The following is a 13,495-nucleotide window of genomic DNA, read 5'->3' as shown; positions in this document are numbered from 1 at the left end:
TAGCAACAAACACCTCAACAGCTACCAAGTCTAACTAAAATAATTAAGAATGACCAACACAGGCTAACTATTAACACCCCAAAGTAATTCAGTAGAACATCAACGTTTATTCATTCTGCCAAATGAGAGGTGGCTCAGTGAGCCTACTGTGATGCCAAAGCTTAGGTAGATACTTCTCTCCCTCAGCCCTTTCACCTCTCCTCTTGTTCATCATATGAAGAGGGAATAATCCAGGGACTCTTGCACCCTCCAGCATGGGAATTGTTTTATAATTGCAGATGCCATGTGAACCAACCCCCTCCCCCGCCCGGTTTTTAAGTCTTAAAATAGTCTCCAAAAGTATATATGGCAGATCACTGTGATAGTTGCTTTCTAGAAATCAACTGCATGGAGTGGTCTGGGATTCCATCAACTTCCTTTCTAGTATTGAAATATATATATTTTTAGAAGTCCTGTGCCACTAAAGCACCCTTTAAACTGCTTGGCCTGGTCACTATGAATGATCAGGAATTCCATGCAGGCAAACATGTGGAATCCTTGATAGGCAAGTGATTGGGATGGCAAAGCAAGGACAGAATTTTTTGTTGCAGCTGGATCATCAAAGTGGTGTGATGCTTCTCTTTTTTAATATAAAGAAAAGAATCAAACTTGGAATATTTGGATGTCTTAAATGCAAATGACCCTTCACTGCTCCTACCCCAATTAGCAAAAAAAAATATAGAAGTACTCCAGTCCAAATGGAAGGTGCTTTCTCCTCCTGATTCAAAGTCCTCCTTTCACTTTGCTTCCCTATAACATTCTTGTCCTTCACACAGACTCCCCACCCACACTTATCTATAACAAGGATTAGGCATCTCTGGGCCTCCAGCTGTTGCTGGACTGCAGCTCCCAACACCCCTTGACCACTGGCCAAATGTTGCAGCCTCCAACATCCTCGGGGGTGGTGGCGGGCAAAGGTGAGCCGCCCATTATTTAGAAGATTACATCCTGCCTTTCAATCCCAAGATGATTTACAATAGACTATAATATACACCAACATATATATTCAAACCCAAAATCCATGCCACCAGTGGCTCTTAGGCAGGGACCGGTATGTGCTTCCCTTCAGCTCTGCATTCACAAAATATACAGCTGTTCTTTCCAGCAGGTACCTTATCTAAATGAGTTTGTTTTGTGTGCATTACAGTTCAGGTAACCTTGTCTCTTTGTTTAAGGACCCTTGGAGATATTATTGGTGCCCTGTTTAGATTAAATGTGTTTATCTTTTTGGCTCTAGAATAGTTTCCTTACTTTCCTTGTTGTGCTCATTCACTGATTAATTAACAATTGAACAATTAACATGCATTCTGGCTGGGGAAGTCTAGAAGGACAAAGTAAGAAAGATCAACAGAGCAATCCTATAGAGGTTTTGTTTCAGCTGGGGTGCATGGAACTGGTAGAGGAGCCATCCCCTCCTAAAGCCCCTGTTAGGCTCACAGGACAGAAGGGGGGCTTTTTCCTTTACCCCACTCTCTATTGCCCTGCTCCCAATCCTGTGATCTTCATTTCAATAGGAAGGAACTCCAACTCCAGAAGTGATGTATCACTTTTTCTGTCAGGGGAACAGATCTTTGGATGGGTCACATACAAAAGAATCCAAAGACAGGTAAGAATTCCTTGATGCTGGGAGTGGGCTGCTTCCCTCCCTACAACCAGTTGCAGCAGTGCCATGGTAATGCTCCTCCAGAAGCCCCACCCCCCCAGCCTGGCGCCCTCCAGAAACTACCAGGCAGAAACTATTATCATTCCTAACCCTTGCTGGTCCTGCTGGCTGCTGGGGCCAATGGGAGTTGGGAGACATCTGGAGGGTGAAAGCCTGACATGCAACAAGAGGACCAAGGGGCAGTGTGCAAATTATTTTATGAAATAAGAGAAATAAAATCCCCTCCCCATTTTCCTAAGGCTCTGCATGAACAAGGAGCTGTCTGGGCAATACTCCAGTCAAAAGGGACGGGAGAAGCTATTTCAGACCCAGTCCAACCCCCTTCTGTCTGATGTGTTTTCCCTGGTAGAGATGGAGGCAACTGAATTCATAAATCCAAGGGCACTCGATTCTCCATGGACACACCCCAGGAAAAATACTGGCATGGAACTACCCTCAGATATCTAAGCAGAGGGGGAAAGAATGTAGTTTCATCACCTTTTTTAAATGGCAAAAAATAAACAGCTTTGAGGGAGAGAAAAAGCACACATTTTGTATCAGCCTTCCCCAATCTGCTGCCCTTTGGATGTTTTAAACTACAACTCCCATCATCCCCCTCGGAAACACCTGGAGGGCACTAAGTTGAGGAAATCTAGTTTGCATCAATGCTACCTCCCCTCTCAACAGAGACTCTTGTTTGAAGCAGAGACCCAATTCTTGAAAAGGAACTATTGCAGCCAGTTACTGTGTTTTCAAAGCAACACAATCAACCTGATTTTTTTTGCTGGCCAAATGCAATGACCACATCAGGTTTGTTTGGGGGGGGTTTCAGCAGAACCAAACCCAATCTACCTTTGCAATGAGAACACTCCAATCCCTAGAAAGTGCTTCTTACCTACAGTATTTTTTTCCGGCCTGCAAGGAAGAGGTAGCTTAGCCAGTTTAAATGCTTTTAGTGGAACATCAGAGGAAATGTCAGCAACAGCTGTGAGCAGATCTGAGCCCATCACGACACTACGCTCCTCCAAGAGTGGAGCAGGGCGGCTGCCTCAAAGAGATCTTCATACTCCAGGTTTGCCAGAAAACACCTCTTCAGCGTTGTTTCAACTTTGCTCCCATCTCCAAAGCGATCTGTCAATAAGGTGGCGAGTGATTGGTGAAGAAGCCATCCAACCATCTTGGCGGGTCTCAGGTCCTCCAGGCTGAGAGCATCACCACCCCAGAGACTCAGGTGGAGGATGTTGGCTGCAACGCGTGCAGAGAGCCTCTGAAATAGGAAAGGAGGTGGGGAAAGTCAAAGGCACGGCAGAGTTTGCTTTACCAACCTGATTCAGGTGTGCACCTCTGGTGTGCCTTTCTCTGGTTTCTGTTTGCAAACTTCCCCATTGGAATGAAGTACATTCTCCGGGGAAAGGGGGAGAATTGTAGAAAGCACTCAAACACAAGCAAGGTGCTAGTGTATGCCGTTTGAACTCAATCAATCATGGTAAACCAGCAAATCCTGGCTTATCAGGCTATGTGAACACAGGCCATGCTGAGCTAGCTAGACAAACAGTCTGACCTGGCCTCAGGCAGCTTCCTAAGTTTCCAGTTGTTTAAAATAAAATTAAAAAGTGTACAATTCAGAAGATCTGGGAAAGTTTTGTATGGTCAACTTTGCACTCATTTGATACCATTAATAAATCAAGCCTTTGATGTCCTGGGCCCAGTCTTGTACAATGTTCTTCCAAAAGGGACTCAGAGGGTGTTCTCAATGTTAACTTTTGGACATTTGCTGAAAACCTTCTATGCTGCCTTTTCTACATCTTTTCTACTCTTAGATGGTGATCTGTGATTCTGGTGTGTTTGTGAGAGAAAGAGAGAGAGAGAGTGGGGTATATATTTATTTATTTCTGTCTGCCCCCCCCCCCCCGGCCATTTCTTGTCATACACCACTTTGATATTTTTAATGAAATTGGAGCATATATGTATTTACTTATAAGAGCATGCCAGCTACCCATTCTTCCTGACAAAGATTCCTGGGAGCACCATATCCTCTGTTATTGTATCAGCCACAGCTGGTCCAACGAAAGCCATTTGCCTAGACTGTACTAAGGTGGCAGGTGAAGCCCAGCCCTCTGGTCTCAGTCAGAGGGTCTTTTGCAGGATACTGGCTTCTATGGCCATTGCTAAGCAAGATGTGGGGAAGCGTGGAAGCCCTTGTGAAAAGAAGAGAGAAACTCTCACCTTGGCCGGATCCCTCTGAAGCAGCAATCCAACCAGCTTTCTCACTTCCAGGGGTACAGTTTCTGGCAAGGGCGGCAGGTCCTTATCTTGATAGCTCCTGCTTTCCAGAGCGGCTCCCCCTTTGCCGTAGAAGGGGTTATGGGCACCAAGGATCTCATATGCCATTGCCCCAACTGCCCATGTATCTGCTTTGCTGTAGTCTATCACAACCCCGGGGCCGGGGGTAGCAGTGACCACCTGTCAGGAAACAGATAGGGAAAACAAACCTTCAGACAAGGCCAGCCAAAACTTTAAATGCCTCCAAGCAGGTTTCTTTAAATGCAAATTACTTGCTGTTGTTTGGAGGAGCGGCTGATAATTAATGGGATCAGGAGAGGCATGGAGGAGAGAATTTGAAGCTGGCATATACTTTTTGGTAAAATGCCACTTCTGGCACAGCAGGGGCAGAAGGAATAACACTGCTTCTCATGCCTGCTTTGATCGCATTAATTATTGGCCTAACCCAGAAGCTAACTGCATTTTTAAAATGTGCACGTGTAGTCCAAAGGCACATCTAATTTGGAGTAGTTCTTAAAAAAATAAAATACAAATAAATTTTCAAACGAAAGGTTATACAAGATTCTGCAAAGGATAAGGTTATCAAATGGGATCTGGTGGCTATATACGTAGCCCATGTACAATTATAGATCACTGTCAAACAAATACAGTCATAAAATAAAGCCAAAATAAATAAACCACAGGTACATGAATGTGTGGAAGGTAGCGACTAAGACATAATGGTTAAAGTTACAAAACACAAACCTTATTATACCAAGGGAAAGAGAGAGAGAGAGAGAGAGAGAGAGAGAGAGAGAGAGAGAGAGAATTACCTCTGGCGCCATGAGGCAGCCGTTGCCCCCACGATCCACATACCAGCTGGTAAAAGGAAGTTTCAAGCCAACTGTTTTGTCGGCCAAACAGCAGCCAAAATCTGAGATGACCAGCCCTGGACACCCAGCTGCAAATGACGGCAAGGGAACAGAGTTACATTCTGAACAGACACACAGCAGCCCAGCTTAGCACTCAGAATGGACAGCAGGAGCAAGTCTCTAGGGCTGTAACCACCACCCCCCCCCCGGTTTCCGGGTACAGCACTATGCAAATATGGGCCACCTGACATCACTGTGGCATCAGATTATTGACAGGTGGGCAACCCCATCCATCCACCTCCCAAATGTGGCCCATGTGGGGTGAGGAGGATCTCGATCTGGAATGATTTCTCTGATAGCAGTGTTTGGGAAGGGGTCATAAGACACTTAACTGTTATAATCAACTCTAAACTGTTATACAAACCTACATTATTTGACTGCAATAGTTGCATATGCATGGAATGTTTCTTGGGGGTAGGGATAAAGGATGTATTTTCAGAAACTGAAAAATAATGAAGGCTTTTAGTGGAAAAGGTTGAGGTGGGGAGTGTTAACCCCACCAAACCAGTGCTACGCTCCCAAACCTAATTCACCACCACCCTTCACCAAGTAAGCACACACTCTGCATCAGGAGATGCACAAGCACGGATTTCTGGTGCCACCTTTAGCTGTGTCCTTTGTTCAAGACCAAATCTTTCCCCTGCAGTTTCTGCCTCAACGTCATGCTACAAAGCGTTTCTCAGAGGGAACAGAGCATGTGCTTCTACTGCGGACGTTAATTACTCTGCTCTGCTTGCCCTTACTTGTCTCCTGCCCACTTGAGCCTCAGTCAGGCTGAGAGTAATTAACATATCCAACGCCAGAAACTGACAGTGGGCCAAAAGCGCTCTGGGCTCTAGCAGAGCATGAATTTGCCCTGGGATTACCTACTGCTTAACGATCCCGAAGCACTGAGTTATTAGCCTATTTGTACTTTGGGACTTCAGAAATTGCTGCTGTGCAGCCAGGCAAACCACAGATGTCCAAAATCAGGGAGTTGGAGAAAATCCATTGACCAATTTGCAACTGTGGGGCTGGAGGGCAGCCAATATGATCAGGCCATTTTGGGTGTTCCTATCACCACTTTGCCTACATTTAATTTTAAGGCTGGAATAATCCATTCCTCTAGCCTAGTGCATTTCTGCCTGAGACAGCTTAAGATCTTCAGTGGACCGAGAATGGGCTCTCCCCAACTCCATTTTCACCATTTGTTACTGAAGTATTAGCTCAGTTGTAGAGCATCTACTCTGCAAACATGCATAAAAGTCCTAGGTTCAATCCCCAGCATCTCTGGGGAGAGACCCCAGTTGGAAATGCTGAAGAGCTGCTGGCAGCCAGTGCAGCCAATATAAAGCTAGATAGAGCAAGGGAAAGACTTGTTATAAGTCAGCTTCCTAGGCTCATTAGGAGCAGCCATTGCTGACTGGCAGAGCACTTGCTTCACATGTCAAAGGTCATTAGTTCAATCTTTGGCATCTCCATTTACAGACCTCTCTCGGACGGAGACCCGAGAGAGCCACCGCCAGTCAACACTGGTTCAACTCAATGGATCCCAAACATGCTCTGACTCAGGCAAAGGCAGCTTCCTGGGTTGCCTATAACCTAGGTGCAAGAAAGATGCATCTTCTAAGCAGCACCAAGACTAGTTGGAACATCCTGTGTGACATATAATGGGGAGTGTCTCTTCCAAGAGGGCACCTGCAATTATTGTTTATGACATTTGTATGGTGACATTCCAACCAAGTTCTCTGTGTGATTTAATCATCACACCAAACCTGTGAGGTAGCATAGGTGTGTGCCCCAGCAGTGATTCGAAGCTGGGTTTCCCCCATCCAAAATGCTTTTTGTTGGCGATATGTGATGATGAGCAGCCTGATGCCAGGGTTTTCTACCACTGCTCTAGCATTTTGAAGATCTCTGCCTGTTTTCTCCATTCCAAGCACAATGATCCTGCTCATCACTTCTCCCTGACCAGATACAAGCACAGGTTTTGCAGCCGCGCTACGTACCGGCGTCAAACTCAACGAGGATGTTGTCAGACTTCAAATCCCTGTGAGCCACTCCGTGTCGAACGAGGTGGTCCACTCCTTCCAGTAGCTGCAGGATCATCATGGTGCCCAGGTGGGCAGCTGGGCTCCTCTCGCAGAGATACTGGCGCAGCGTACATGGGTAGCTGGATGGAGCAAGCAAGGAAGTAGCAGCTCATCAGTGGGGTTCAAGAAGCAACACCTAAATCTGGCTGAAAATGGGAACATTGCTTTCTCTTCATCATTGGTGGTGCAGTGAAGTAAACAGCATTTTCATGTGGGAATGAACTTGTTTTTTGAAATTCTAGATAGCACAGACATCTCCCATCCAATTTATTCCTTGCTTGCTTTGGTGGTATAGGGCAACATGAGGAGCCCTCTTGGATCAGGCCAAAGACCCATCTAGTCCAGGCATCCATGGAAAGCCTGCAAGCAATTCCTTGCATCTTAACTAATCATTTAGCTATACCAGCCTTCCCCATCCTGCGGCCCAACAGTTGTTGGACTCCAACTCACATTTGCCCCAGCCAGCATGGCCAATGCTCAGGGATGATGAGAGCTCCGAAACTACATTTGCCACTCGGTCACTGTTGTTGGGAGCAGAGGATCAACTTTTGTCCCAAACTATAAAGGCTAGAAGCCAGATGCACTTTGCAGCCATACAATCCATGGACCACCCTCCTCTCTCCCAACTTACTTTTTCATCACTAGGAAGAGTGTGCGGCTGTGCCCTATTCCAGAGGGATTCAGTGTGGAGGGCAGAACATCTGGATAGTCCACCGTTGCACCAGGAAGTAGTGGGACGTGTGATGTGAATGCTCGAAGCACCTGGACTATATTTGGATGAGGTTTCAGCCTCTTCTTCCCAAAGACAAGTTGCCTATTTCAAGACAGTTTGTTACCACTTACAACCGCTTATCATTGCTATTGCAGATTTAATTAGCAAAATGAATTTGCAATCTCTTTGTGGTCTGTTTTCTCACAGCCCAGCAAAGTAGGCCATTATGTTTCCTGGGCCAGGGTAGAGGCTGCATTCAACCTAGCTCTTCCATGGCCAGGTAATTTGTCATTGATTGCTCTGTTCTCTATAAAAATGTATTAATTGTCCTATTATAGCCAAAGCATGGCTGAGGTATTGGGGGCTTGCCTTGATCTTTGTTTAACATCCTTGTGGCTCTGACTAGTTTCAACCATATACTGGAAAAACGACCAATGGGCTGCCTGACCAGAGGTTTGGAACTTTGCTCCTGGCCGAAGGTGCCATTTATAACTACAAACAATACGTTTCAACTGTTGCATAACAACTGCTATTATTTCCACAAGGGTAACCATGTTATTGTTTTTGCTGCAATGAAGATTAAGAGTCTTTGGCACCTTAAACCACTAAAATTATGGCATATAAGCTTTTGTTGACTTGAATCTGCTTTGTTAGATCCATTAACAGTTGCAGGAACACAGAGGAAAGGGAACTGTAAGCAATAAGCTCAGAAGGAAATGAAATGCTGGAAGCACGAGGGTGCCAACTCAGAGCTAGAATGTATTCAAAATAAGCTTATTTTGCATGCATTCTGAGATCTAAATGAAAAGTCACTGTCTGCTGTTTTCTTGCACCTCATTTCCCTCTGAACTTACAATTCCATCCCCAACCACAATAACAAGTAGACTCTAGTTCACAAAAGCTTATGCCATAATAAATTTGTTAGTTTTTAAGGTGTAACAAAACTTTGTTGTTATTATTTCTAAGGTACCATAGCAGTTTGTGCTGCCTTTCCAATTTACCAAGGCAAGCTAGACAGGTCTCTGGCTACTAGGAGCTTATGAAATAAAACAGACAATGAGGAAAGCAACAGAAGAAAGGACACAATGAGTCAAGGATAGCGATAGTAGGACTGTTACTGCTGTGCATTATTACTGTGCATGTTAATAAAAGAATAGGTCTGCACCCTGAGCAGCTTACAATCTTAATTAACTTGCATGTACTTAAAACAGCCTTCCCCAAACTGGTGCCCTTGAGATGTGTTGGATTACAAATCCCATCAGCCTCAGCTCCCTCTCCTACATAATCAAAATTAACAAATTATACCTAGGAGTGATCGCACCAAATTCTCCAGATAAGGCTGAGCCGCTGGCTGGAACAAGCTCCTGTGACATGGAGTTGAGGATGCCTTCGCTTGAAGAACCAGCCTGCAAGAGCCCAAACATGATTTATTTTCCTTGTGTTCAAATGAAGGCTGCCTCATCTAAATACAGTGGTACCTCAGGTTAAAGACGCTTCAGGTTACATACGCTTCAGGTTATAGACTCCGCTAACCCAGAAATAGTACCTCAGGTTAAGAACTTTGCTTCAGGATGAGAACAGAAATTGTGCTCCGGCGGCACAGCGGCAGCGGGAGGCTCCATTAGCTAAAGTGGTGCTTCAGGTTAAGAACAGTTTCAGGTTAAGAATGGACCTCCAGAATGAATTAAGTACTGAATTCGATTTCTGAGCCACCCTTCCCCATTTTGATGCAGTGTATCATAAAAAGAAGGGATGTGGGGAAATCTGGAGATAGGACTACAAAATACGTAAGGTCCCAAACACCCTCCTTTCTCCAAAAATAAAAAATAAAAAAATCCCTTAGCAGCATATGGTAAATATCCTGAAGCATAAAACAGCTTTTTAAAAAGAAGGGGGTTCCAATAATGGCAACAATGATATTTATATTTGGCTTTGAGTCACATGTATTATCTCTGCAATCCTCAAAACAGCCCTATGAGGAAACCCAGTAATAACAATAATGAAGAGAGGATAGAAAATAATGGCTGGAAAGGGAGCTGTTAGGAGGCTTCTTTTCAAACTAATTGTAGGAGGGCTTTTAATGAGGCCCAGAACTCACACAAGTTATAAACTCATCAGGGACACATTGGTGGGATAAGACGTGAACAGAACACAATTGTGCCGATTTTAATTCAATACACCTGCATTTCCAGTTCCCATTACCTGCAAGAATTTCTCTCAAACACGGTTACTTTTTAAACTACATTGTGGGCAGGGGAAAGAAATTATAACCCACCTGCCTATCTTTATGGGCCAGTCCCCATCTACTTGTGCCCCAGTTGTTGAATTTTACTGAAGTTTGTTTCTGCATCATATCTGATACCGTGTTTCTATTTTTTATTTTCTGTTAATCTGCCGGACAATTCCCATTCAGTGGGTTGGTCCAGGAGTAATGCCAAACTGTGGTTTCTGGTACAACATGAATGAACCTCAGGTTCACACAACACACAATCCCTTATGCATAGGGAATACCTACTTACTTACTACAAGGGAGGTCAGAGCAAAGAGCCTTTCAGTCATTCTGGAACTAAAGAACAACGACTGAAATGGCATCAGGCTGGAGCTAGAATGCTTATGTCCACTGCCCTTGCTTACGTATTTTAATTTAATTTTACTATTTATACCCTGCCCATCTGACTGGGTCTCCCCAGCCACCCTAGGTAGCTTCCAACAAAATACTAACAACACTATAAAACCTCAAACATTAAAAGCGTCCCTGTACAGGGCTGCTTTCAGATGTCTTCTAAGAGTCATATTTACAGAACCCTGATGTAGAAAGCCTTAAGACAGCAATTCCCCCAGTTCTCATCAAACCATTGTTTGCTGGGTTATCTAAACTAGTTTGCATCATTTGGGCAATACGGCAAATTATGTTTTGCCAAGAATACGGAACGAAGGGAGGGAATCTGAACAAGTATGGTGAAGGGATGGAAGAGGAAGTGCACAGGCAGAGTAAGGATTGGCCACTGTGGTTTGGCATTATGTTCCTCAAAGGTTTTAAAGGATTTCTTTAAAAGCCAACACTGCAGGAAAAAGAAGCACTCCATTTCCACCACTATGGCACACTGCATTTTCTGATGCTGCTGCTTGTGATCACTGTGAGAGCTGCATTACTCAGGCAGAAATGTTGTTTTGTTCCCAATCAAGCTGTTCATTATGCTTTTCTTCTCCCCAGAAACCTATCACACTTTTCAGAAGAAATAATTGACACCACGGTAGCAACTGCTGGCTCTTGCAGGACATATTTTAGATTAACATCAATTACTGCTCCACTGGACTGAGGTTTCAATGCACTTTCCTTCAACACCTGAGGAGCAAACCAAACACAGGATCCTCACCGAAATGTTCCACATCATCTTGATTGCCAGCGGGAAGCCAGTTCTCCAACAACCAACTTGGCAGACCTTTCCCCCTCCAGTCTGGGCATCTGAACCATCGCAATGATCAAAATGATCAGCTTTTGGCTCCAAACTTGCTTTGTGAGGCATGGCAAAAGGGGTTGTTGCTTCATACACAGCAGCGCTGCAGCCTTTGCCAATAGATCGTCCAATGGAATATTCTTCCAATTTGAAGCCTTGCTGGCGGAATAAGCCCAGGGGCTCTTTCTGAGGTTTGTTCCTCTGGATAAATATTGTCTGGATGGGGGAAAACAACAACAACAAAAGAGAAAATACAAATCATAATATTATGCTTATGATAACGGTGCTTTTCAGTCGGCTCCAAGCAGCTCCTGCAGAAGGAGAGGTGAGACAGTGTGGCCGCATTTGGAATACTGTGTACAGTTCTAGTTGCCTCATCTCTAAAAGGTAAGAGTCGGAAACGGTTCAGAAAAGGGCAACCAAAAGGATGGAGTCTCTCCCCTATGAGGAAATATTGCAGCTTTGCGTACTTTTTTACTTAGAGAGAAGGCGAGTAAGAGGAGACATATGATAGAAGTTTATAAAATTATGTGCAGTGTGGAGAAAGCGACAGAGAAACACTGGAAGTTGTGGTAAAAGGGAAAGGTAAAGGGACCCCTGACCATTAGGTCCAGTCATGGCCGACTCTGGGGTTGCGGGGCTCATCTCGCTTTATTGGCCGAGGGAGCCGGCGTACAGCATGTGGCCAGCATGACTAAGCCGCTTCTGGCGAACCAGAGCAGCGCACGGAAACACCATTTAACTTCCCGCTGGAGCAGTACCTATTTATCTACTTGCACTTTGGCATGCTTTCAAACTGCTAGGTTGGCAGGAGCAGGGACTGAGCAACGGGAGCTCACCCCGTCACGGGGATTCAAACCGCCGACCTTCTGATCGGCAAGTCCTAGGCTCTGTGGTTTAACCCACAACGCCACCCGTGTTCCCCCAGCAAAAAAAGTTGTGCCCCCCAAAAAAAAACCCCTCTGAGATTAGTGTCTGACTAAGGATCTGGTAGGCATGAGTTCAAATTCCTTTTCAAGCCGCAAACCCCAATGGGGGAGATACTGCCTCTCAACCTAACCTACCCAAGCACAAGGTGGTTGTTGGAATTAAAAAAAGAGACGGGGAGGACCATGTATGGCACCTTCAGCTCCTTGGAGAAAAAGAGGGGCGTATAAATGCAATCAATTATTATTATTATTATTATTATTATTATTATTATTATTTACTAAATTTGTTTGTCGCTTTCTCTTGCGCAAAGCGACTTCCAACCAACCAACCAACCAACCACCTTAAACTCTATGGAAGGAAGTGTGGGACGGGGTTGATACGGAAATATAGCAATAAATATAAACGTCCCAAATCTATGCTGAGGGCCGCCCCCGTTGCCATAGTAACGAGGCCTAGCCCGCTTACCTGGATGCCCTTACAGGCCTCGCTCGCCTGCCTCTGCTCGGCCAGCGCCGGCTCCAGAAGCGCCAGCCCGAGACCGAAGGCCAGCCCGAGGCGGCGGGGCCCGAGGGGGACCCGCGGCGCCATTTGCCGGAACAGCAGCAGGCCCGGCGACGGAGGCCCGCCAGTCAGGCCCAGCCGGGCCGCGGCCTCGCGCAGGAAACCCGGGCGGGCCGGCGGCGGCTGCTGCGGGCGGCGGGCGAGAAAGGCGGCCGGCTTGGGTGGCGCAGGAGGGGGAGGCGCTCCGCCGAGCCAGCGCCACAGCAGGCCCCGGCCCAGCCGCGCGCCCCGGCCCAGCGCCTGCCGAAGCGCCATCTCCGCCCCGCTGCCCAAGACGCCCGGACCGGGGCTGCTCTAGCTGCCGCCGCTGCCCCTGGCCTCGTCCTCGCGGTCCTTGTTGTTGTTGTTGCTGCTGCTGCTGCGGCCAGGACTGTGACGCCGCAGAGGCGGGGCTGCGGCGCGACCGGGAGGGCCTGTTTATTCTTAGGCCGTGGTGGAAAGGAAAGCGGGCAAGCCTGCCCTCGAGCATGTGCAGAGTGCAGCCTGCGTTCCACATCGGTATATTTCGAGCACAGTGTCTTTACTATTGCTATTATTATTTTGAAATCAAAACGTGCGGCTTTAATCTTCCTGCTTTTATGTGGATTGTTCTCATCCATTAATAATAATAATTATTAATAAAAATGTATAATAATAAATGATTTAAATAAATTATAAGTAATTAAATCATTATATATTATATATTATTGCTATTGAACTTTTTATTTATTTAAATTATATATATATATATATATATATATAGTAATTAATAAAAATGTATAATATACTTAATAATTGTAATTTAAATAAAATATATTAAGTAATAAAATAATTAAGTAATTATTATATATTATTACTATTCAACTTTATTTATTTATTTAAAATAATAATAATAATATACACACAAC

At 45.3% G+C, this 13,495-nt stretch overlaps 1 protein-coding gene across 1 annotated transcript; it reads right to left on the bottom strand.

The window, feature by feature from the left end:
- Window positions 1–2,614: 2,614 nt before the first annotated feature.
- On the bottom strand, window positions 2,615–12,967 carry PINK1 (PTEN induced kinase 1). The gene is made up of 8 exons (XM_079987397.1): window positions 12,513–12,967; window positions 11,037–11,333; window positions 8,965–9,065; window positions 7,579–7,761; window positions 6,864–7,027; window positions 4,777–4,904; window positions 3,908–4,144; window positions 2,615–2,948 (listed from the first exon to the last, which is right to left on the bottom strand). The coding sequence occupies exons 1-8, from the start codon at window positions 12,861–12,863 to the stop codon at window positions 2,688–2,690; spliced, it is 1,722 nt and encodes a 573-aa protein (XP_079843523.1). The 5' UTR covers window positions 12,864–12,967; the 3' UTR covers window positions 2,615–2,687.
- Window positions 12,968–13,495: the final 528 nt, after the last annotated feature.

The sequence above is a fragment of the Podarcis cretensis genome (assembly GCF_951804945.1).
Source record: "Podarcis cretensis genome assembly, chromosome: 8".
NCBI lineage: Eukaryota > Metazoa > Chordata > Lepidosauria > Squamata > Lacertidae > Podarcis > Podarcis cretensis.
Note: the sequence above shows the minus strand (reverse complement) of the source record. Positions and strands in the feature narration are given on the sequence as shown.